The sequence below is a fragment of the Mustela putorius genome, unplaced genomic scaffold (genome assembly GCF_011764305.1).
Source record: "Mustela putorius furo isolate JIRA1106 unplaced genomic scaffold, ASM1176430v1.1 tig00003909_pilon_pilon_pilon, whole genome shotgun sequence".
Lineage (NCBI taxonomy): Eukaryota > Metazoa > Chordata > Mammalia > Carnivora > Mustelidae > Mustela > Mustela putorius.
In genome coordinates, this window is record NW_025422057.1 from 30,518,321 (window position 1) to 30,544,777 (window position 26,457).

Consider the following 26,457-nt stretch of genomic DNA (forward strand, 5'->3'; position numbering starts at 1 on the left):
GGCTAATGTGTGTGTGTGTGTATGCAAATGCAATAAAATAAAAATTGTTTCCTAATTTTCAAAGTTATCTCATTGGGCTTCCTAGGTGCTCATGTGCTAATTGTACCTGCAGCTGGCTACTTGTATCTTGGCTATCTAGAGATAGTGGGGAAAAAAAAAAGAATAAAAGCTTGGTGAATTTTAAGCTTCCGGAGACCAGCAACTAGCTTAGATTCTTGTACCTATACCTTAGAATTTCATAAAAGTACAAAGCACTCAGTAGGTCGTGGTTAGTTTGATTTTATTTTTTTATTTTTTTATTTTTTAAAGATTTTATTTATTTATTTGAAAGAGAGAGATCACAAGTAGGCATAGAGGCAGGCAGAGAGAGAGAGAGGAGGAAGCAGGCTCCCTGCTGAGCAGAGAGCCCGATGCGGGACTCGATCCCAGGACCCTGAGATCATGACCTGAGCCGAAGGCAGCGGCTTAACCCACTGAGCCACCCAGGTGCCCCGGTTAGTTTGATTTTAAATGACACCTGAGTAACTGTGATTTCACATTCTTAAGTTAGTTGATGAAGAGACTTATGACTACTGACTTAGGTAATAGAAGCTCTTTTTAAGAAGTTGTGTGAGAGATGAATGTCACGTGCCAGAGCAAAAGTACTTGCTATCTCTCTTGGATAGGATGACTCTGGACTTGGGAACAAACGATTTAGACGTAGTCTTTTGGAACCTAATCTGATCATACATAGAAATACTTTGTGTATTTCTGAGGCTCGTGTCATTTAAAGTCTGTTGGGAAAGAGTCTTCTGAAGTTTGGACTATACTTTTCTGAGTGGTAAACAACTTTTAGGTAAAGGTTGTTTTAGGTAATAATAAGAGAGATACTGTATTGTCAACAAAGCATTTTATAGAAATTTCTCCAAATAGGGAATTTTGATGTTATTTTTCTCTTTTTTCTCTTTCTTTCTTTTTTTTTTTTTTTTTTAAAGATTTTGTTTGTTTGTTTATTTGGTAGAGATAGTGAGGGAGGGAACACAAGCAGGGGGAGTGGGAGAGAGAGAAGCAGGTTTCCCACTGAGCAGGGAGCCTGATGTGGGGCTTGATACCAGGACTCTAGGATCATGACCTGAGCCAAAGGCAGAAGCTTAAGGACTGAGCCACCCAGGTTCAAGATGTTATTTTTCTAATACAAATAGATACAAATAAATACAAATAAACTTTCTTATTGTACGCTTGCCTGAAGGAGAAAAATTAAGAGAGGTGATGGTAACAGAATTAACACCAATTCGGGACACCTGGGTGGCTTAGTCCGTTAAGTGGCTGCCTTCTTTCTGTTCAGGTCATGATCCTAGGGTCCTGGGATTGAGCGCCACATCGGGCTCCCTCTCCCTCCGCCTGCCTCTCTGCCTACTTGTGCTCTCTCTCTCTGTCTCTATCAAATAAATAAATACAATTTTAAAAAGAAAAAAGAACTAATACCAATTCTCTTGACACCCAAAAGGATAAAGATTGACAAGTAAATGGATAACAATAAATTTGTGTTATTGATACTTGGAGGAAGTATAATTCACTTTCTTGACTGAGGACATTGTGTTGTCATTCCATAGGACAAAATCTTAGGTCAGGTTTCCAAAAAATGTTAAGGTTAAGAAGATAAGCCATCAATAATACATTTTATGTTAATAAAATAATTTAAGAAAAGATAAGCAATCAGGAATTCTTTAATTTCTAACTAGTTTAATTCAGATTAAGTTGCCTTGAAATTAAGTACTTTGAAATGAGTTTGAGATCAAATATAGGGGTCAGATATGCTTTTGCAGACTTTTGGAGTCTAAATTAGAGATAAGATATCCTAATTACAAAACCGTGGACAACTACTCAAAGGGCAGCCCTTAGAATGTAAATGTTTCAAAACTTTTGTATAAGAAATTGGGTATAATTTCCAGAAATCTTGTGATACTAATCAACCTTGAACTGTTTCTGTTACTTAGAAATTCTACCAGCTTTTGCACATGGGACCTGTTTTATCCTTTCTCTCTATATACAACTTTCATGATAACAGTTTAAATTTTATATATATGTGTGTGTGTGTATATATATATATATATATATATATATATGACATATTTAGAAAAAGGAAGAATAATAACTTCTTTAATATTTATATGTATTTTTATTAACAGCTCTCCCAGAAAGCAACACAATGAAAGCCATGTTTCAGAGCCAGAGGGTTGAAAAAGTAGTAAGAGAGTGCATACTTCTCTTAGGGTGGTAAGTCAGATTTAGACAGCTTTAAATATAGCTCCTATTTTGATAGATGTTGCCAAGGTTGTGGTTCTTGGAGAACAAATCGAGTTAAGCAATTCACTAGGGAGGAAACATTTAGTTTTGTGGGTATGCAGTAGCATTTTGGTAGCAGTCAGCCAAAAGATACATCTGCAGGATAAGTTGTTTTTTTTTTTCCCCCACTGCCTTCAGTTTTGCAGATTCATGGGTTCAACATGCCTGAAAAGCACTTGAATTTCAGTATTCTGTAATTGATTTTTCAGCTGTGGATTCTCTTTCTGGTCCTTTCACTAATCACAGATCGCCTTGCATGTAGAGTTCCATCTAGTGGTTAAGAGTAATCATAGCAGTCAAGTAGGTAATAAAAATTACCCTTTTCTTTTCTTCTTTCTTTTTCTTTTCCAGTGTAAGCTCTGTAGCCAGCGTTGGGCTTGAACTTATGATCCTGAGATCAAGGGTTGCATGCTCTACTGACTGAGCCAGCCAGCTCCCCCCAAATTATCCTGCACCCAAATTATCCTTTTTATTTTTTTTAAAATATTTTATTTATTTATTTGACAGAGAGAGATTACAAGTAGGCAGAGAGGCAGGCAGAGAGAGAGAGGAGGAAGCAGGCTCCCTGCTGAGCAGAGAGCCCGACTCGGGACTCGATCCCAGGACCCTGAGATCATGACCTGAGCCGAAGGCAGCGGCTTAACCCACTGAGCCACCCAGGCGCCTACCAAATTATTCTTTTTGATCAGCTTTGCCTCTTATCCTTCTTTGGGATGGTTACCTAATACATGCATTTAGAGTCCTGGGGCGCCTGGGTGGCTCAGTGGGTTAAGCCTCTGCCTTCAGCTCAGGTCATGATCCTGGGGTCCTGGGATCAAGCTCTGCATCACGTTCTCTGCTCAGCAGGGAGCCTGCTTCCCTCTCTGTCTCTCTGCCTGCCTCTCTCTACCTACTTGTGATCTCTGTCTGTCAAATACATAAATCAAATCTTTAAAAAAAAAAATACTAGAGTCCTTGCTATCTCTGTATGCCTACATACCTCACTACTAATTCTCCTGGTTCTGGTCACCTATGCAAAAACTTCTTTGATGAGGAAATTAACCTTTACTTTTAATTTTGATTAACTAGGATATTTACATCAAGTAGTAGCAAGATTTAGGTCAAAGCTACTTGTTCTTTTAAAAAAAATGTGTCTAGAAAGATGTGATTCTACATGCAAGTATGTAGAATAATATAGTTAATATTTTCCTATTGCTCAGCTTCAACATACCTTAACATTTGCCATATTTACTTCCAATGAATCTCCCTTTTTCCATAGCTCAGTGATTTATCACAAGAATATTGCTAGCACCGTGGAAATTCCCCTCATGCCCTCTTGCCTACTCTTAATCACTGTCCCCCAAAGGTAGCCGTTATCCTGAATTTTATAGTAAATCTATCTTTGCTTCTCTTTACAATTTTACCACTTAAACAAGTATTGCTAAATGATATGCTTTTGTCTGTTCTTAAAATTTGATGTAAATGTCAGCACATACTTAGTAAGTAGTGTGTGGGCGGGTGTGTGTGTGTGAGACTTCTTTTCTCATCATTTTATGTGATTCATCCATGATGGCTCATCTGACTGGAGTATGTCCATTTTTGTTGCTGTAAAATATACCATTATATATGCCACAATTTAATAAAAGCATTCTTTTTTTTTTTTTTTAAGGATTTTATTTATTTATTTGACAGACAGAGATCACAAGTAGGCAGAGAGGCAGGCAGAGAGAGAGGAGGAAGCAGGCTCCCTGCCGAGCAGAGAGCCCAATGTGGGGCTCGATCCCAGGACCCAGGATCATGACCTGAGTCGAAGAGGTTTTAACCCACTGAGCCACCCAGGCGCCCCTAATAGAAGCATTCTGCTGGATGTTTTGCTGTTTATAAATTAATGTTTCAGTGAACTTTTTAATTTTTTTAAAAGATTTCATTTATTTTAGAATGAGAGAGAATGAGAGCATGTGAGTGAGCATGAGCTGGGTGAGGGGCAGAGGGAGAGGGAGAAGCAGACTTCTCCACTGAGCGTGGAGCTGGATTCAGGGCTCGATCCCAGGACTCTGAGATATGATTGAAGACAGATGAAGACAGATGCCTAACCCACTGAGCACCCAGGCACCTCAGTGAACATTCTTGTTTGTGATTTTTGGTGCACCTGTGGCTACACACATTAAGCATATTTTAGAACTGATGGAGTCATAGGACACACTTTTGTTCAGCTTTAGTAGATAAGACCAAACAGTTTTCCAAAGTGGTTGTACCAGTTTTATAGCTTTGCTATCAGTATAAAAGAGTTAACTGTTAGTTTCTCTAAACTTTGGTCATTCTCTTTAATTTTAGTCATTCTGTTGGGTGGTAGTATGTCATTGTTTTAAAATTTGCATTTCCTTGATACCTAATGATATTGGGCATTTTTTTTTTTTTTGCATTTGGCTACTTTTTTTTTTTTTAATATTTTGTTTATTTATTTATTTATTTGAGAGGGAGTGAGAGAGCATGTGTGCATGTTTGCTAGCCTGTGGAGGGGCAGAGGGAGAGAGAGTTCTCAAGCAGACTCCATGCTGACCCTGAGATCATGATCTGAGCCTAAAACAAGAGTCAGGTGCTTAACCTACTAAGTTACCCAGGTGCCCCTTGGCTACTCTTTTTTATGAGATTTTTTTTGAAATTTCATGCCTGTTTTTCTAGTGGGTTGTGTTTTTTCTTACTGATAGTAGGAATGCTTAGTATATTAAGGTGAGCCCCTTTTTGGGCTGTATTCCTACTCTGTGGCTTTCTTAAGGATGTCTTTTGATAAGCACAAGTTCTTACTTTATTTTTATTTATTTATTTTTTTAAAAGATTTTATTTATTTATTTGACAGAGAGAAATCACAAGCAGACAGAGAGGCAGGCAGAGAGAGAGGAAGGGAAGCAGGCTCCCTGCTGAGCAGAGAGCCCGACGCGGGACTCGATCCCAGGATCCCGAGATCATGACCTGAGCCGAAGGCAGGGGCCTAACCCACTGAGCCACCCAGGCACCCCAAGTTCTTACTTTAATGAACTCAAATGTATTAATCTTTTTTGTGGTTAATATTTTTAATGTGTTATTTTAAAGTTATTTAAAAAATCTCCCCAGCCTCAGTTCAAGAGTGTATTTTTCTATATTACCTTCTAGTAGGTTTATCGTTCTGTTCATCTCTAAATCTTCCATTTACCTGGAATTGATGATCTTTGTGTATAGTGTGAGGTAGATAATCAAATTTCACTTTTCCCCTCTGTATGTATCACAAGTGTTCCAGCACCACATAGTGAAAAGGTCATCCATTCCACAGAGTGGCAGCACCACCTTTACCCTGAATCCAGTAAAGAAAGGAAGTAATAAAGATAAGAGCAGAAATTAATCAAGTAAACAGCAGACATGTAATAGAGGGATTCAGCAAAATCAAAAGCTGGAAACTTGACAAAGCTAATAAAATTGATAAACCTCTAATAAGATTCATAAATTAATAAAAAGAGAAAAATTGTCAACATCATGAATAAAGAGGAGGAGATAACTTTTTAAAAAAGGATTATTTATTTATTTACTTGACACAGAGAGAGCGCGAGAGCGCACAAACAGGAGTGGCAGAGAGAGGGAGAGGGAAAAGTAGGGGAGGCTCCTTCTCAGGACCCTGAACCTAAGACAGACTCAGATCATGACCTGAGCTGAAGGCAGAAGCTTAACCAACTGAGCCACTTAGGCACCCCTCTTAGGAACTTTTTAATGGTTTCTCTTAAGAACTACAAAGTTATGGGCGCCTGGGTGGCTCAGTGGTTAAGGCCTCTGCCTTCGGCTCAGGTAATGAGCCCAGGGGCCTGGGATGGAGCCTCATATCAGGCTCTCTCCTCAGCAGGGAGCCTGCCTCCTCTTCCTCTCTCTCTCTGCCTGCCTCTCTGCCTACTTGTGATCTGTCAAATAAATAAAAATCTTAAAAAAAAGAAAAGAAAAGAAAACTACAAAGTTACATAGTGAGGGGCACCTGGGTGGCTCAGTGGGTTAAGCATCTGTCTTCAGCTCAGGTCATGATCAAGCCCTGTGTCAGGTTCCCTGCTCAGCTCTCCCTCTGCCCTTCTACCTTCTTGTGATCTCATGCGCATGCACTCTCTCTCTCATGAATAAATAAAATCGGGGCGCCTGGGTGGCTCATTGGGTTAAACTTCTGCCTTCGGCTCAGGTCATGATCTCAGGGTTCTGGGATTGAGCCTTACATCAGGCTCTCTGCTCAGCGGGGAGCCTGCTTCCCTTCCTCTCTCTCTGCCTGCCTCTCTACCTACTTGTGATCTCTGTCTGTCAAATAAATAAACTCTTAAAAAAAACAATATAATGAAAGTTAGGTGAATGTGGTCTTTTTCTCAAAATACCTTTTGCGCTATAGTCCCCCTTCTTGTGATCATGTGAAATGATAAAATGCCTATATTATCAGATGAAGTGAGGTGAATGATGTAGGGATCTTTGGTCATTGTCAGGCTATTGTTGACCTTCTGATGGTAGGTCAAGAGGGGGATTATCTGCTTGTGGACCACAGAAAGTGAAACTGTGGAAGAGGAGGTCGCGCTCTGTACAGGTATCCTCCTGCTTTTTGAACGTTTGTGTTAGACCTCTTTGCTTTTAGGAGGGACCTACATTAGAGCTTGTTTTCACTAACTGAAAGAAACCCAGAGAGGATTTCCACTTTTACAAAGCAAGATAAAAAGTGAGAATAGCATTTAGCGTTTGTTTTCCAGCGAGCCAATATAGAGGCAGCTCATACCCTGCGAGCGGCACCCCCAAGCTCCTTCCCGGAGAACTATACTCAGCATCTCAGCAGCAAGCTGTCATGAGTTTGAACTGTGTCTGTGGGTATCTGTACTTTATCTTGATTTATTTTGTACATCCACCAGGAATGTAGGGTCAAAAAATGCTAAGAGGGGCTATTTTTGGGGTCTGGGGATGCAAAAATTTTTTTCCATATAAGTTAATGGTAATGGCTTCTTCACTTAATGCCATTTTGGCTCATGAAAGATTTCACAGGAACTCTCTACTTTGAGAAAGCAATTCCATGACAGTCTAACTTATGAATCTATATGGAAACCCAGACTATAAGCAAACCAAATTCAGCAATATATAAAGATGATAATATAACAGCATTATAGAAATGCAAGATTGGGGCACCTGGGTTGCTCAGCTCAGGTCATGATCTCAGGATCCTGGGATGGAGCCCTGCATTGGGCTCTCTGCTCAGTGGGGAGCCTGCTTTTCTCTCTGCTACTCTCCCTGCTTGTGTTCCCTCGCTTACTGTCTCTCTCTCTCTCTGTGTCAAATAAATAAATCAAATCATATCAACTGCTGCACAACAAATAGATAAAATTAAACTGACTCATGATAGTAAGTCACCCTCAGCAAACTAGGAGTAAAAAGATATTGCCTGAATCTGATAGTTTTTGCCAAAATGATGGATGGGGAAAGACACCATTCTTCAGTTTGCTTATACTTGTAACTTTCCCCCCCCTTTTTAGAAAGAGAGAGAGAGAGAAAGAGAGTGTGCGTGCTTGCATGACAGGGAGAGAGGCAAAGGGAGAGCGAGAGAGAGAATCTTTTTTTTTTTTTTTAAAGATTTTATTTATTTATTTGACAGGCAGAGATCAGAAGTAGGCAGAGAGGCAGGCAGAGAGAGAGGAGGAAGCAGGCTCCCCGCTGAGCAGAGAGCCCGATGTGGGACTCGATCCCAGGACCCTGGGATCATGACCTGAGCCGAAGGCAGAGGCTTTAACCCACTGAGCCACCCAGGCGCCCCGAGAGAGAGAATCTTAACTAGTTTCCATGCTCACTCAGTATGCCCCGACCTTGTAACTTTTAATTATTTTTATTTTTTAAAAGATTTTATTTATTTATTTGACAGAGAGAGACACAGCAAGAGAGGGAGCACAAGCAGGGAGAGTGGGAGAGGGAGAAGCACGCTTCCTATTGAGCAGGGAGCCTGATCTAGGGCTCAATCCCAGAACCCTGGGATAATGACCAGAGCTGAAGGCAGGCGCCTAACAGCTGAGCCACCCAAGCACCCCAACCCTTGTAACTTTTAAGGTTGAGATTATTTTCATGTTTGTTAGTCACGTAGGGCTCCTCCTTTATGAATTACTTGATCATTTGTCTAATTTTCTTTGAGTGTGTTTTTCTTCTAAATTTTAGATATAAATTTTTAGATTGATAAATTCTGAATACTAATTCTTTTATATGCATGACAAGTTTTTCCCCCCAGTTTATGGCTTTCTAGTTTAAAATTTAAATCTATTTATGTATTTATTGTGAATGGGCACTATGTTCACAGGAATCAAAAATTCAAAAAAATATGGGGGCACCTGGGTGGCTCAGTGGTTAAGCCTCTGCCTTAGGCTCAGTTCATGAACTCAGGGTCCTGGGATCGAGCCCCCCATTGGGCTCTCTGCTTAGTGGGGAGCCTGCTTCCCCCTCTTTCTCTCTGCCTGCCTCTCTGACTACTTGTGATCTCTGTAAAATAAATTAATAAAATCTTCAAAAAAAAATCTAGAAAATATGAAAGAACATATAGTAAAAAGTTTTTCTCCCACTCCTGTTTTTTCATCTCTCTCCAGAGGCATTTTGACTTCATTTTTAAAGAACTTTGTTCATAATGTCATTTGTTGTACACACATTTAAAATTTTAATGTAGTTAAATGTGTCAGTCTTTTCTTTGTGGATTGTACTTTTTATGCCTTGTTTAAGACACATTTCTTCTGCCTCATTTATTATTCATTCTTCTTTTCTAAACTGTTTAAAGTTTGGCTTTTCATATTTTGATCTTTTTTGTATTTTTTGTGTATGATGTGAGGTAGGGATCATTCTCCCCTCCATACTATAAGAGTACTTGTCCTTATACTCTTACATTATATGATTGTTTTGTCTAATACAACTTTTAGTGTGATGGGAGACTACTGTTGAGCTTTATCTACACGTTGGCAAATACAATGAACTGGTCCAATTTTTTATTTCTGTTTTGTTCCTGCTTGCAAATGAGTGCTTAGAGTCCTGATAAGTACTGCCTTTCAGGCCCCATAATGTGTCCTTGTGTCCTCTAACATGTCTGGAATTTGTGTAGGCTGTAATGGGGCAGGGAAAGGAGGGTTCCTTTGTCACAACAAACAAGGAGAAAAATTTTTTTCCAGTCTCTTCGCTTTACCAATGCCTCATCAGAAGCTTTCAGCACTTATGTAAGAAATTAAATTTTTTTTCTTGAACTTGAGCAAACTTAGACTTAGTTTTAAAATAAGATACTGTAGAGTAGGAAGTTGTTTTTACTTAAATGTATTTTCTTTAGTCCTAGAAATCTCTTAAGTTCTTAATCATGTTCCTAGATATTCTCAACTTTATATTGTGATACTGTGTGTTCTGTGGAAAGGGATTAGCAGGCTATGTGGTATGGGGGTAATTAAAAAAATGTAACCCACTGTGTATCTGTCTTTTCCATCTCCCATCTTCCATTTTACTTCCTTTTTAATCATTTTTCTCTCTTACATCCTATCTTACCAGATAGGTGCTCCACTCAGAAAAAGTGAAAAAGGAGAAATAAAAAACTAGGTTAAAGATTTTCAAGTGGGGCAAAACAAGGATGAATGGTCATGGGAAGGAAGGGGAGAAAAAGCAGAAGGTGAAAAGAAACATATTGCTTATTACCTGTGGGTTAGGACTTTCAAGGGAACTTTTTCTGGTATTCTTTGTGAATGGGTAGAGGGAGACTTGAACTTACTTATTCTTCTATCTGTTCTACCTGTTTAGGAGGGGACAGACTTGAAGGTGATGGTCAGGTAGGGAGGACTCTGTTGAGAAACTATGTAGCTAGGGCTTTGTGCTTCTAGCTCCTTTCTCATTTTTGTATTTGATCCAGTTTAGTGCTGGAGTGTCATTTGTGATGGAAGTTTAATTTTTTAATTTTTAAAAAATATTTTATTAGTTTATTTGACACAGAGAGAGAGAGATCGGAAGTAGGCAGAGAGGCAGGCAGAGAGAGAGGGGGAAGCAGGCTCCCTGCGGAGCAGAGAGCCTGATGCGGGGCTTGATCCCAGGACCCTGAGACCATGACCTGAGCCAAATGCAGAGGCTTAACCCATGAGCCACCCAGGCATCCCTGTGATGCAAGTTTTAGGATCTTAACTGAATATTGCTCTGGGATATTAATAAAATTAAAGTCTGAAGGTATATGTCTCTGTGTGTTTCTGCTTCAGGAATGTAGTAAAATTAAAGTCTGAAGGTATATGTCTCTGTGTGTTTCTGCTTTAGGAATGTACTGGATGCTGTGTTTTTTTTTTTTTTTTTTTTTTTTTTGTAAGATTTATTTATTTGACAGGGAGATAGAGAGCAGAAGTAGGCAGAGGGGCAGGCAGAGGGAGAGGGAGAAGGCGGCTCTCTGCTGAGTAGGGAACCTGATGCACAGCTCCATCCCAGGACCCTGGGATCATGACCTGAGCAGAAGGCAGCCAGTTAACTGGCTGAGCCACCCAGGCGCCCCTAATGGATGCTATTTATGCATATTTATTTGTTAGAACTAATTTGATCTGAAATCTGTTTTTCAGAATTAAAAGGGATCTGAAGTCCATAAAATGATAGTTTAGACTCAGTAAATTATAAGACTCTTTTCAGTGCTAACACGTTTCGTGATTTTTCTGGCTCTCTCAGAGTAGTGATTTCTCATTGGCAGTGATTATAAACAGTAGTTTTATATTGACTCATGTTTCTTCACTGAAATAAGCGTACACTAAAAGAAAAAGAGGTTTTGTCATTGGTTTAGGATACACTTGCTTTTGATTTTAATTGCCTTATAATCATTTGCACCCTTAATAAGGAAAATAACCTTTCCATGTATATAAAAATGTTAAGTCGGTAAGCAGTTTTAGATCTCTTTCTTAATGACTTTTTTTTTTTAAAGATTTTATTTATTTATTTGACAGACAGAGATCAGAAGTAGGCAGAGAGGCAGGCAGAGAGAGAGAGAGAGGGAAGCAGGCTTCCTGCGGAGCAGGGAGCCCGATGCGGGGCTCGATCCCAGGACCCTGAGATCATGACCCGAGCCGAAGGCAGCAGCCCAAACCACTGAGCCACCCAGGTGCCCCTCTTAATTACTTTTTGACTTAAGAATACATGTTTATAATTTTAAATCTTTATGTGAATTCTTTTATTATCATTTCAGAGAAAAGAAAATTTAGTAGCTATCAGTTGAAAATTTGGACCGTGTGTAGTAATTTTTCTTTCCTTTTTTTTTTCTTCAAAGATTTTATTTATCATTTGACAGACAGAGATCACAAGTAGGCAGAGAGGCAGGCAGAGAGAGATGATGGGAAGCAGGCTCCCTGCTGAGCAGAGAGCCCGACACGGGGCTCGATCCCAGGACCCCGAGATCATGACCTGAGCCGAAGGCTGAGGCTTTAACCCACTGAGCCATCCAGGTGCCCTTATGTAGTAATTTTTCAAGGAAGAAGTGATGAACTTTGAAGTTTTCCCATGCCTTGTTTTCATTATATCATTATTAGAAATTATCTGTGTAGTGTTGACAAAGTAGATTATAGATTACTAATATTTAATATTTAGAGTGTCATTTTTCCTGGAACAGTTTTTCGGTACCTAGGATGTTGTGGAAGACTTTTAAGTTGTAATTGGTTTTTTTTGTTGTTTTTATCGTGGAATATTTATATGTGTCAGGTGAATTTCAACTTTGCCTGACAGATGTGATGACTTGTTCTTTCTGGTTTGTGTTCTGTCTACTCATTGGTTATATAATAGATGACTTTATATAATAAGGATTAGAATAAGCTATTAGAGATGATTGATAATGGGTACAAACAATTAGTGTTGTGTACTTTAACATAACATGTTAAAAGTACAAAGCAGTATAGTAGTTAGGCATTGGAAAACAGTGAATGGGGAAGAAAATATTTCTTGAGAGTCAAAGGAGCTTTGCCAGGAATATAGTCCAGGTAGTGTAGGAGTGGAAAATCAGCTAGGATCAGAGGCCAATAGAACTTAGCTGCTTAGCATTATTCAGTGACAGAGAAGTGAAATTAGGAGCAAGATACAGAGTTTTTCCAAGTGCCTAGAGAGAAGAACCTGCCTGAATAAAGGTTGGACTTAGATGAGGGGCAGAGGCATCCAGAGTTGAAGGATTTTAAAATAAAATCTATTTCTGGACCCGGGTAAGGTGGAATTAATATCTGTTTTATGTACTTGTAAATGCCTTCCATTCTGGTGAAGGCTTTTTGATTACGAGGAAAAGAATCCAAGGGCAGCTGTTTCAATTAAAGCGGGGTGATTAGGGGCTGCCTGGGTGGCTCAGTGGGTTAAGCCTCTGCCTTCAGCTCAGGTCATGATCTCAGGGTCCTGGGATCGAGTCCCACATCGGGCTCTCTGCTAGGCAGGGAGCTTGCTTCCTCCTCCTTCTCTCTTTCTCTCCCTCTCTGCCTACTTGTGATCTCTCTCTGTCAAATAAATTAAATCTTAAAAAAAAAAAAAAAAGGCGGGCTGGAAGGAAGAAAGAAAGGAAGGAAGGAAGAAAGAAAGAAAGGAAGAAAACAAAACAAAACAGACACCTGTGTATGGACCCAGGAACCAAAGAACTGTATGGGTCAAGTAAATGTCTCCAAAATGTCTACTACACTATTTAGATGTAGTTTTAGCTCTTGAATAGTTTCATGCTTGCTGTCATGTGATTTCCGTGGCATTTGAGACTGGCCTAAATGTAGTACTGTCAACAGTTGGGACACTGCATGGGAAATACTGTACGGTACTGGCTACAGTCCCAAGGTCTTAACTATTACCCATGCTGTGTTAGGAAGAACAGCGGCAGGTCTGGCATCTTACTAGTATTTAACAGTAAAAATTCAGGGTTTTGCTGTTTTGTTTTTTTTTTTAAGATTTTTACTTATTTATTTGACAGACAGATCACAAGTAGCCAGAGAGGCAGGCAGAGAGAGAGGAGGAAGCAGGTTCCCCACTGAGCAGAGAGCCTGAAGCGGGGCTCGATCCCAGGACCCTGGGATCATGACCCGAACCAAAGGCAGAGGCTTTAACCCACTGAGCCACCCAGGTGCCCCTAGGGTTTTGCTGTTTTAATAAGGAAATGTGCTCCGTGTGACTACCAAATTTAATATACCACTGGGCTTGGGAGGCTCTAAGGATCTATGTCTTATGGTGTACACCTGAAATTAAGGGGCAGAATCGGGTCTTACGTATTTATTTATTTATTTTTAAAGATTTTATTTATCAGAGCACGAATGAGCAGGAGCAGGAGGAGGGGAAGGGGCATAGGGAGACGGAGATGCGGACCCATTGAGCAGGGAGTCAAGTTGTATTTAGAGGTTATTTAGTATCTTTTCATTAAATGAAATTCCTAAGTATCTAGGTGGGTATAACCTAAATAGCAACAAGCTCAAATTGTCTTCTTTTGTACAGTGAACCAGACTAAGGATTAGGTTTTTTAAACCAATTTGTAGGTTAACCCACAGAAACAGTGAATAATTGTATGACTTACAGAGCATGAGAAACATGCACAAATGATCCCCTAAAGTTTCTTGTTTCATTTTTTTCAGTGATGCCATCTGCAATTTTGTTATCTGCAATGACTCTTCCCTTCGAGGGCAGCCCATTATCTTCAATCCTGACTTTTTTGTGGAGAAACTCCGACATGAGAAACCTGAGGTGTTCACCGAGTTGGTGGTCAGCAATATCACAAGGCTCATTGACCTACCTGGAACTGAGCTGGCTCAGCTGATGGGGGAAGTGGACCTTAAATTGCCTGGTGGGGCCGGCCCAGCGTCAGGATTCTTCCGGTCTCTAATGTCTCTCAAGCGAAAGGGTAGGGCACGTGTCTGTGAAGGGCGGGCAGGCTGCAGCTGCTCCCTGGGCTTCACCTCCTCATATCTGTACTTTCACTGAGTTGCTATTATGTAAAGATGTTTTTTTGGGGGGGGGCATTTTTCTCATTTTCTTAAGTAGTAAAATCTCAGGTTAGCAATAAAAATTTATAAAGTAGCTAAACTAAAGCAAGTATATCAGTCCCTGAGAAAGGTGACATGATTCAGTTTAGGTAGTTACCTTGATTTTCATGCCCTATGACATAGCTGGAGAGTACAGTAAAGAAAGTTTGAACTTTCTTTACTGCAGTTTTCGAATGTTTTCATTCTATGGACTGCTTTGATAAGGCAGATACCTATGAGTCATCCAAAATAAAAGCCTTCCTAGAAAATAAATTGTGGACTGCTTTTGATAAGATATTAAAGAGGTACTATTTTATTAAGTATAAGAAAATCATTTATGGTAGAAAAAAAGTTTGAACATTATAACAGATCACGCATATACCAATGTATATGTCATACTTTGACAGTCGTGGTTGTAAATTTTGTTTATTTATTATTCTGTCATACTTCGACAGTCCTGGTTCTAAATTTTGTTTATTTATTATTCTATTTTGAAGGTTTTATTTATTTATCTTAGAATGCATGGGCTGGAGTGGGGGAGGTGGCAAAGGGAGAGGGAAAGAGAGAATCTCATGTACTCTGTGAGAGCTTGAAGGCCAGTGCAGGGCTTGATCTCAGGACCCTGAGATCATGCCCTGAGCTGAAACCAAGAGTGGAATGCTCAACTGACTGAGCCACCCAGGCACCTCACTTTTTCTTTTAAGTTAAATATCAACACACTAGGTATTGTTACTTAACTAAGAAGATGGTCTTTGCCTTTAAGGAAGCTATGACTAATATTAAACTTGTGGAGAGTTGATTGAGAGTTGTTGAATTTTTGGGTGTACTTCTAGCTTTAAGGTTCTGTTTATTGAATCTGTGAAAGCATTTGCTGAACTGTAATATAGGATGCGTGAGTGGCTTTAAGAATGATGATTTTATACTATATATGGAAAATATAGCTCTCTCCTGTTGTATGATTTTTTAGAAAAAGGAGTGGTATTTGGATCCCCATTGACGGAGGAAGGCATTGCCCAGATATACCAACTAATTGAGTATCTACACAAAAGTAAGAGTTCTCAAGATTTTATTATTCTTTGTTAATGAAGAATTGTCAGTTTTCTGTTGAAAGCTAACTTCCTTGAGTAAGTAGGTGCCAATGAACAAAAGATACTAACCAATGATAATTTTAGGTGGCATGTTTCTAAATATATTCCCCCCCCCTTTTTTTAAGATTATTATTTATTTATTTGGCAGAGAGAGATCACAAGTAGGCAGAGAGGCAGGCAGAGAGAGAGGGGGAAGCAGGCTCCCTGCTGAGCAGAGACTACCCCCCCCCCCTGCCCCGCCATGTGGGGCTCTATCCCAGGACCCTGAGATCATGACCTGAGCTGAAGGCAGAGGCTTTAACCCACTGAGCCACCCAGGCTCCCCTAAATATATTCCCTTTTAAATTTCATCTCATATATTGGTTTGTTTTATACTCTCAAAGATGTAGATAAATTAGATAGTATCTATAAAATCACATTTTCTTCTAGACTCAGGCTTTTTTTTTTTTTCTGGAAAAATAAATTATAAAGAATCATGATCTTTACTCAAGGGACTATGATTTATCACTAAAGATAGTTTTCATCTCTGGAATTCTATAATTAAAATATATTCTTTGCTTAATGCTTATTTATTTTGTGGTCGTGCTGGTTATGTCTTGCTGTAAGTGGTTGGTACAGTTGAGTGTTGTGAAATGTGTGGTGTATGTGATACTTTGACAAATTCAATACAAATGCTTATTTTTGACTTTTTTATGTGGGGCATTCTGGTAGGAGCTAGAGCAGAGGTTGCAAACTGATGGGGTAAGGACTTGAGTCCTTTACATTCACATTTTGTTTGGTTGGGAAAGGATTAAAGTAAAAATCAAATCAGTTATCAGTGGGGAATGGGGAATGTCCAGGTTTTTTAATTCTTTGGGTGATAAGAAGATCTAGTATCTTGGGACCCTCCCTTGGGCACAATCAGCTGGAGCACAAGTATGTACTCTCTAGTTTGTTCTGGTTCCCATTCATTCATTTATTATCTGTCTGGCCCTCTAAAGGCATTTGAACTTGAATCCCTGAATTAGGGGGCTATACAAAAATAAATATGTACCTAAGTTGAAAACATGAACTCTCATGGTTCTTCCAGATTGAACCAAAACTCTAATTCTCATCTTTCTTAATCCTCTTATATTAGTTTAGAACCTAGTTGGAACGGAAAAACAGTTCAGTTGGCGATCCTAAGCTTCTGGGAGTCTCAGTCCGAAAGGTGATCTGATAGGTTAGAATTCTGATTTCTGGGGCAGTGCAGAGACTCTAGATTCATTTTGGACTGAGAAACCATTTATAGGAGCAACAGACTACCACAGATGAATTCATTCCTTCCAGACAAAATCTGAGATAACCAAAGGGAAGGAGCCTTCTAGGAGATTTGGCTTTCTTCCAACTTATTTTTCAAGCTCATTCCAGTCACTGTTTAGGTAAAATTCAGTCTCTGAATGTGCCTAGTCCTGGGCATACTGTCCCCAAGGCTCAGGGATGTTCAGACAAGTCTCCTTATAGGCCAGTAGATTTAAAACTTTTCTGGGAAATGGGGAGAAAACCTCCTTCAAGGTCTTTATAAAAGGTTTTATAAGCATAGTCTTTTAGATGACTTATTTTAATTGTGACTTCTTTTTGCATGTCCTCTGTTTTTTCCATGCTAAACAGACTTGAGAGTAGAGGGTTTGTTTAGAGTTCCAGGGAATAGTGTCCGACAGCAGATTTTAAGAGATGCTCTCAATAATGGAACTGATATTGACTTGGAATCAGGAGAGTTTCATTCAAATGACGTTGCTACCTTGCTGAAGATGTTTCTGGGAGAGCTACCTGAGCCCCTGCTGACTCATAAACATTTCCATGCACACCTCAAAATTGCTGGTGAGTATAGGGGGTGAGAAGGAGGTGTAAATGAATACATTTCTTTGGATTGAGTAAAGTTGTTTGGCATTTTCTGTTGTTTGTAACCCATAGCAGTACTTCTGCCAAAATTGGTTAAGACTTCATGGTATTTTGGGCTTTCTGGGTAGTATTGGCTAATTAGGTTTTCAGGTGTTTTTCTTGTTAAATCAGCTTCTTTGATGATAAATTCTGGGTTTTATTTATTCTTGTATCCCTGATGAGTCACAAAGCATTGTGCTTTGAATATTTTAGTTGCTTAATAAATGAATGCTTTTCTGTGGATTGATTCACGTACCTGAGGTGGTTGCAGGTTTGTTATATTTGCAGTGGTTTGGGGCTTTAGCTAAGTCTTAATATGGCTCAGTTGAGATCATCTGTAATCTTGGAAACTTGTTTCGTGAAAATAATTTTATTTGTTTTCTAAATAAGCAGTACATTCACACGGTTCAAAATTCAAAAAGATTCATAAAAGTATAGAACAAAAAGCCCCTCTCCCACCTCTGTTTCCCAATACCCAGTTTTTCTTCCTGGAGGCAACCAGGGCAATTGATTTTTAGTGTATCCTTTCAGAGGTATTTTACACATTTACAAACAAATACTTGCATATATTCTTTTTCTCTCGTGGATGTTCCATTTTCAGCTCATATTTCCCTCATTCTCTTTTATGTCTGTGCGGTGGGGAATTCATTCTTAGACTGCACAGCTCTTAGGTTGCTATAGGCACTCAGAGCACGGGGCATCAAAATCCGTACTGCATTCACTTGGTTTCTGCCCTTGGCCAGAAACCTCTTTCTTTCTAATTTTAAGGAAAATATAAGTTTTTCTGTTGAGTAATGTTTACTACTTTTTTTTTTTTTAAGATTTTATTTATTTATTTGTCAGAGAGAGAGAGGGAGGGAGGGGGAGTGCACAAGGCAGGGGAGCTGCAGGCAGAGGGAGAAACAGACCTCCTGCTGAGCAAGGAGGCTGATGTGGGATTCCATCGTAGGACCCTGGAATCACTACCCGAGCTGAAGGCAGACTTTCAGGTGATTGAGCCACCCAGGTGTCTCTAATTTTTACTACTTACAAAACTAGCTTTGAATTTGTAAAATCTCATAAGGGTAGATTTGTTTTTTTTTAGCACTCTCAGTGGCAATCTGAATTATACAAATGAATAAATATTATTAGAATGTTATATAACTTTATAATTATTTTGGAGAGAAATAAAGTTGGATCTCGAAAAAGATATAGAAAATGTGATACTTTTTTTATAAGTGTTAACATGAAGAATGCTTATTCTGTTCACTTTTCTGTTGAGTTAATTTAGTGCAATATTTGAAATCCTCTGCTCCCCCACCCCATGACTCACTGTTCCTTGTGATCATATTGAGGTGTGGCACAATTGTAGCATTTGGTATGCCTTGCTGATAACTGGAAGGGATTTTTATTTTCAGTTTCATGTTAACAGAGAATAGTTTTTAGAAATATTGTCTGCCTTTCCTAAACTTGGAATTATTATTGAAGTTAAATAGTTTAAAACACAACACAGCATAATCATTTTCAGGATTTGGAATTATATCCAAATGGTTATTTGTGACCTTTGAAGTTCTGATTATCAAGGGGATTGTTTTTATTGATAATGTGTGTAGCTTCTTTGGGGAGAAACAGTGATTCTGATTCCATGGGGGAGCTGTGTGGATCATCCTCCTATTCCCACATAATTCATTGTCATATTTCTTCTAACAGTAAAATATCTGGGTAAGGAAAAGTGAGGGGGTGGTATTGTCAAAGATCTGTGTGGACATGTTTTTGTTTCTCTGTATCCCTAAGAATATTTATCTAGGAATGGAATTGCTGGGTCATATGGTAACACTATGTTTAGCTTTCTGAGGAACTGCCAAACTGTCTTCCGAAATGCACCATTTTACGTTCCTACCAGCAATGTAGGAGGGTTTAATTTTCTCATCATTCTTGCCAACACTTGTTATTTTCAGTTTGTTGGTTATGCCATAGTAGTGGGTATAAAGTAGTATCTCATTGTGGTTTTAATTTACTTTTCCCTGATAGCTAGTGATATAGAATATACAAATGCTTATTGGCCGTTTGTATATCTTCTTTGGAGAAATGTTTTTTCAAGTCTTGTGCCTATTTAAAATTTTTATTATTTTTTTTATTATTGAATACTGACACTATTATATTTTGTTATAATCTGTGTTTATGCCTGATTCTTTTTTTCATCCTTTTTTGGATTGGAGTTGAGGGGAGGATAATAGTAGGCATGTTGATTTTTCTTCCTTGTATTTTCTCCCTCCTTTGCAATCATTTCTTTTGTCCTCAAGATTTGATGCAGTTTGATGATAAAGGAAACAAGACCAATGTTCCAGATAAGGAGCGGCAAATTGAGGCTCTCCAGTTGCTCTTCCTCATTCTCCCTCCACCCAATCGTAACTTGCTGAAGTTACTGCTTGATCTCCTGTACCAGACAGCAAAGAAACAAGACAAGAATAAGATGTCTGCCTATAACCTTGCCCTTATGTTTGCACCCCATGTCCTGTGGCCGAAAAATGTGAGTGTTGAGGGGAAGAGCAAAGATTGCTTGGTTTTCTTGGGGTTGGCCTCATCCTGGGGCTGTACCTTGGTGAGGTTATCAAGGGTCCAAGGTCTACTCTTCAGCTTTACAATGTTAGGAACATACTTTGTTAGTTCATTTGGAAGTCATTAAACTTGAAGGGGCCAATTCTTGTAACCTCATGTATAAATCAATCTCTGATAAACTTGAAAGATAATTTATTAATGGAAGCTCTTAGTAGAAAATTGTAGCTACTAACTAAACTAGAATACTCATTTTGGCTGGTCATATTCCTTCTTAACAGGAAGGGCTTTTGAAAAATTAGGTTAATTTCTGAAGATTGTGTAGTATAAATTTAGACTAGAACCATATAGTTTTGGTTTTTTTCTTTTAAAAAAAAATTTTTTTTTTTGAGATTTTATTTATTTTTCAGGGATAGAGGGAGAGAGAGCGAGCGAGCACAGGCAGACAGAGAGGCAGGCAGAGGCAGAGGGAAAAGCAGGCTCCCTGCCGAGCAAGGAGCCTGATGTGGGACTCGATCCCAGGACACTGGGATCATGACCTGAGCTGAAGGCAGTGCTTAACCAACTGAGCCACCCAGGCGTCCCAAGAACCATATAGTTTTACAGGATAATGTCACTAAGCTTTTAGGTAAGATGATATAGAACAGTCCTGCCTTATCCTGACTTTTCTGTTTCTTGTAGATATGCTTTCCTTGGAAAAAGCTGAATGTGTTTTTTATTATTGAGACCATGGCTTTCTCAGTGACTTAAGTGAGAAATAAATTATTAAAAGTCTTTTGAACTAATTTTTGACCTGGAGGCATGTAGCTTTAGGTTCCTTTATGTTCCTGCCTATATATATATATATATATATATATATATATATATATATAATATGTATATATATATATGATATATATAAATATATAATATATTTTAAGATTTTATTTGTTTATTTGACAGAGAGGGAGGCAGGGAGGGAACATGAGCAGGGTGAGGGGCAGAGGGACAAGCAGACTTGCAGCTGAGGAGGGAGCCTGATGCAGAGCTCAGTCCTGAGACTCCGGGGTCATGACCTGAGCCAAGGCAGATGCCCAACTGACTGAGCCACACAGGTGCCCCTGTTCCGGCCCATTCATAATGTGGGTTTTATTGCATGATGGAATTGGAAGCCAGAATATTTGGGTTAGAAGCTGCAAACCAGCTATATTATCTGTGTCTTTGCCCCTTCCCTTTTTTTTTTTTTTTAAGATTTTATTTATTTGGCACATACACAGAGAAATCACAAGTAGGCAGAGAGGTAGGCAGAGAGAGGGGGAAGCAGGTTCTTCGTTGAGCAGAGAGCCTGATGCGGGACTTGATCCCAGGACCCTGAGATCATGACCTGAGCTGAAGGCGGAGGCTTAACCCACTGAGCCACCCAGGTGCCCATCCTTTGCCTTTTTTATACTTAGGCTCTTCTTCTGTAAACTGGGCATAAATTAGTACTTTATCACTTACCTCATAAGGTTGTTGGACTAGAAATAGATAGGGTATGGTGACTTATAAAAGATTTTTGGGATTATAAAAAATGAGAAAAGGAAGATTAAGGAGAGCAGTTGTGGAATGCCTGGTTGGCTCAGTCAGTAGAGCTTGCTGAAACTTGATCTTGGGTCCTGAGTTCCAGCCACACAATGGGCTCATGGAGTTTACTTTACCAAAAAAAAAAAAAAAAAAAAAAAAAAAAAAGGGAAAGGAGTAGTATCCAATATTTTACATAACAAGTAACGAGTGAAAAAAATGTGATCTTCTAGGCCAGGAAGAACCTCTGCCCAGACAAAGGTTTCGGGGGAGGTGGGTAAGAATAAAAGGACACACCAACATTTGTCTGTATTAAGGAGGTCAAGCCTCCTAATGAAAGAATTTTAGAACCAGCCAGCTGAAATTATGAAAAAAGTGAGTAATCTCTGCCTATAAAAAAATATTAAGAGATCTTGGTAAAAGCAAACAGATTAAGTAACAGAGATATGAGGCTTTGGGATAGTAGAGATGCTCAAGTGCTCTTTTTTAGAGGCAGGAGAAACAAGAAGAAAATCAATGAACTTATGTGTTTTTAAGAAACAGATGTCACCTTTGGTATCAACTAGTAGTGACAGTTCTCTCACCTTTTGGAGAAACTCCAGTTTCTCTGAAGAGGCAGTGTCTTTGATGGTTGGTATAGATTCCATTCTTCCTGCCCATTTTGAATCCCAGACTAGATGCTCTTTTTTTTTTTTTTTTTTAAGATTTTATTTATTTATTTGAGAGAGACACAGTGAGAGAGAACACGAGCGAGGAGAAGGTCAGAGAGAGAAGCAGACTCCCTCTGGAGCTGGGAGCCGGATGCGGGACCCGATCCCGGGACTCTGGGATCATGACCTGAGCCGAAGGCAGTTGTCCAACCAACTGAGCCACCCAGGCATCCCCCAGACTAGATGCTCTTTAGCAGCTCTGCTTGCATGTATAATTCTCGAGCAGAATTAGGAAACAAAGATTGTTTTTCAAGGATTTTTTGGTAACTTCAGGGATACCTGGTTTCTCTTAGGTTATGTCATTTTCAGTAGAAACCCTGCTGAACCAAAAGGCCTTTCCAGAATTAAACATTATATTAGAAGCACTGTTGTTAGGGAAAAAAGCCACTGTATCTTTGAAAAAATAAGCTTATTGGTAAGTAAATGGAGTATCTCTTCCATTTCCCAGCTCTTTTTAAATTTTTTTTTAAGATTTTATTTATTATTTATTTGACAGATAGAGATCACAAGTAGGCAGGCAGAGAAAGAGAGAGGAGGAAGTAGGCTCCCCCCTGAGTGGAGAGCCTGATGTGGGACTTGATCGCAGGACCCTGGGATCATGACCGGAGCCGAAGGCAGAGGCTTTAACCCACTGAGCCACCCAGGCGCCCCCATTTCCCAGCTCTTAATCCCCCTCTTTTGATTTCTTTTCCTCTGAATAGGTCACTGCAAATGACCTTCAAGAAAATATCACAAAGTTAAACAATGGGATGGCTTTTATGATCAAACACTCCCAGAAACTTTTTAAGGTAAGTAAGGGCTGGGATTTGGGTGGTAACAAGATAAGGAGGTTGAAGCATGGTGGGATTCTCATCAGGGATGTAAGGATGACAACCAAAAAGGTCCTGATTGGGACTTGAAACCAGGTTGGACAGTGGCAAAACCCAGAGAAAATAGCCAAGGTGAGGAGGAATAGGAAGGTATCTGGAGGCTGAGTAGGTTAATTGGCTCCACTGAGTCATTTTTCCTTTTTCATGAAAGCCGGTGTGTATTTGCAGTTGGGTGAATTTATCCTGCCTGCTTCCTGTCAGTAGGATTTTGAGGCTCTGACAGTCTCTTTTCATTTTGTACCTTGTCCCTTTTAGTCCAAACTGTCAATATTTCTGGCCACATAATTTTCTCAACTTTGTGGTTCTGTGGATTTCAGAGGGAGTCACTCCATTATACAAAACCCACATATACAGATCTTTTGAAGACAAACCCTTTTCTACCATGGTCTCCTGGTGAGAAGACTGAGGAATAGTACCTTTTCTGCTTCCTAGAGGCCCTCTCATTTGATTGAGACAATCTTTATTCTCTTGAATGGGCCCTTTGTATGACTGGAAATTTTGACCTTTTGATGTTTCTAAGATTCAAACAAAAAGTTGCACAGTCATAGTCTTGGTCTTTTATGTAGAGCAAACTTTCCTGATAGTGAATTTCTCAATTGTAGTGTCTTGCCATCTGGAAAAGCTGAGAATTGAGAGAGAATTGACTAAGTTCTTCATATAAGTGGAATCACACTTCTTATGATTAGCTTATTTCACTTGGCATGTTTTCAAGGTTCATCCACGTTGTAGTATTTGTCACAATTTCCTTCCTTTTTTAAGGATCAGTAATATCCCTTTCATTGTATATATCACATTTGCTTATCATTTATCTGTTGAGGACACTTGGGTTGCTCCCATGTTTTAGCTCCTGTGGATAATGCTGCTATGAACATGGGTATACAAATATCTTTTTTGAGACACTCCTTTTTTTTTTTTTTTTTAAGATTTTATTTATTTATTTGACAGACAGAGATCACAAGTAGGCAGAGAGGCAGGCAGAGAGAGAGGAGGAAGCAGATTCCCCGCCGAGCAGAGAGCCTCATGCAGGGCTGGATCCCAGCTCGTGACCTGAGCCAAAGGCAGAGGCTTTAACCCCCTGAGCCACCCAAGTGCCCCAAGACACTGCTTTTACTTTTAATTCTTTTGGGTATCTAGAAGTGGAATTGCTAGATTACATGGTAATTCTCACTGAACTGCCATACTGTTTTCTATAGTGACTGTATCATTTTACATTCCTGCCAGTGATGTACAAGATTTCCCATTTCTTCACATCCTTACCAACAGTTATTTTGTTATTTTGTGGGTTTTTTTGGTGATAGTTATGAGGTGGTATCTCATTGTAGTTTTGATTTGCATTTCCTTAATGATTTGTGAGTCGTTGAGCATCTTCACGTGCTTATTGCTTGTTTGCTTGTCTTCTTTGGAGAAATGTCTGTTCAAGGCCTTTGCCCATTTTTAAATTGGGTTGCTCTTTTATTGTTGAGTTGTAGGAGTTCTTCATATATATCTGGATAGATATATGATGTGCAAATATTGCCTCCCATTCTGTGGGTTGCCTTTTTACTCAGTTAATAGAGTCTTGGTACACAAAATTGGAAATTTTTAGTGAAGTCTCCCATTTGTTTATTTTTTTCTTTTTGTTGACTCTGCCTTTTGTGTCACATCTAAGAAATCACTGCCAAATCCAGTGCTGCAAAACTTTTTGTTGTATGCTTTTAAAAATTTTTTTTTAGTTTTAGGTCTTATATTTAGGTTATGAATCTATTTTGAGATAATTTTCCTATATGGTATTAAGTAAGTGTCCAGCCTTATTCTTTTGCTATGGATATCTAGTTTTCCCAGCATCATTTGTTGAAAACCTGTCCTTTTCCCATTGAATAGTCTTGGCATTCTTATTGAAACTCATTTGACCATATCTGTGAGGGTTTATTTCTGGACTCTCTGTTCTATACAGTTAGTCTATATGTTTGTCTGTATATTGGTAGCATACTATTGTGATGACTATAGTTCTGTAGTAAATGCACGGTGTGAACATAGAGGCCATCCTAGGATTTATTGACTGTAGGATGGTGAGTGATCCAGAGTCTAGAGTTTAGAAATGAAAAATCAGAATCTTAATAGGCTGGCAAACAGAGGGCTGCATCACAGGCTTGGGTGCTCAGGTCAAAGATTTTCATCCATTAGAGGTCAAGATCTAGATAAGTGGATTAGAACAGTAGATAAAGGACAACAGGACAAAGAATGTTTTTTGTTTTATTTTGTTTTTATAATTATATTTTACTTTCTTAAAGGTTTTGAAAGAGAGCACGAGTGGGGGGAGGGTCAGAGGGAGAGAGAGCAGCAGATTCCTGGCTAAGCAAGGAACCCAATGTGGGGCTCGATCCCAGGACCCCGGGATCCTAACCTGAGCTGAAGGTAGATGCTTAACCAGCTGAGCCACCAGGCACCCCATGTTTTGCTTTGTTTTTAGAGAGAGTGACTTTTGGGGGCAGAACTATTTTTGTTTTTTCTTTTTTTTTTTTATTTTAACTTTTTAAAAAGTAATCTCTACACCCAACACGGGGCCTGAACTCACAACCCCAAAATCAAAAGTCGCATGCTCCACTGATTGAGCCACCAGACACCTGTTTTTTTTTTTAAAGTGAATTTCGTAGAATAAGTGGGTATGGGCTCTGTCATAGTCTTGTTTGGAGGAAATTTCTTTTGGTTTTGAGCTCTGTCTTTATAGTTTACCAAGGTAAAAATTAAATTAGTCTTTAAGTGTCTGCCTTCAGCTCAGGTCAAGCCCTGCGTAGGGCTCCCTGATGGCGGGAAGCCTCCTCCCTCTCCCACTCCCCCCACTTTTGTTCCCTCTCTTGCTGTCTCTCCGTCAAATAAATAAATAAAATCTTAAAAAGAAAATTGAACTGTAGGTGTCTTAAGGTTTTTGTCTCAAGACTCTTTTTTTAAAACTTCATTCTGAAGTTTTTCAAATATAGATAAAAGTTGTAAAACATTGAACACTCACTGTTCTGAGGTTCAACAAATGTTACCATTTGCCATATCTGCTTTATCTTATTCCATATATTCATTTTTGTTTGTTTGTTTTGTTTTTGGCTGAACCCCTGATGGTAAATTGCAGACATCGTAATACTTCATATATAAATACTGAAGCATGGGGTGCCTGGGTGGCTCAGTGGTTAAGCCGCTGCCTTCGGCTCAGGTCATGATCTCAGGGTCCTGGGATCCAGCCCCGCATCGGGCTCTCTGCTCAGCAGGGAGCCTGCTTCCTCCTCTCTCTCTCTCTGCCTGCCTCTCTGCCTACTTGTGATTTCTGTCAAATAAATAAATAAAATCTTAAAAAAAAAAAAAATACTGAAGCATGCATCTTCTGCGAACATTCTCCTAATAGTCACAGTACCATTATCCTAAGAAGATTAATAAGAATTGCGTATTAGCTAATATTCAGTCCAGATTCAAATTCCCCCAGTAAATCCTAAGAGTGTATTTCATAGCTGCTGTTTTTAATAACATAAGGTAATGGAGGTTTATATATTGCTTTTGATTATCACACTTTTCTTTTTTT

The 26,457-nt window shown here is 39.2% G+C and overlaps 1 protein-coding gene across 4 annotated transcripts in view; it reads left to right on the top strand.

Annotated features, from left to right (window-relative positions):
* The window catches only part of ARHGAP19 (Rho GTPase activating protein 19), a 66,117-nt gene that overhangs the window by 13,559 nt on the left and 26,101 nt on the right, over window positions 1-26,457 (top strand). The window contains exons 1-6 of one of the 4 annotated variants that reach the window (XM_045068590.1): window positions 9,183-9,521; window positions 13,887-14,152; window positions 15,241-15,321; window positions 17,093-17,200; window positions 19,543-19,769; window positions 22,746-22,832. In XM_045068590.1, coding sequence (XP_044924525.1) covers window positions 9,391-9,521; window positions 13,887-14,152; window positions 15,241-15,321; window positions 17,093-17,200; window positions 19,543-19,769; window positions 22,746-22,832 — 900 coding nt within the window. In that variant the 5' untranslated portion in view covers window positions 9,183-9,390. Of the gene's footprint in view, window positions 1-9,182; window positions 9,522-13,886; window positions 14,153-15,240; window positions 15,322-16,990; window positions 17,201-19,542; window positions 19,770-22,745; window positions 22,833-26,457 lie in introns of those variants that run through there. The other 3 variants (XM_013054677.2, XM_004749577.3, XM_004749575.3) reach the window with 3 other exon arrangements.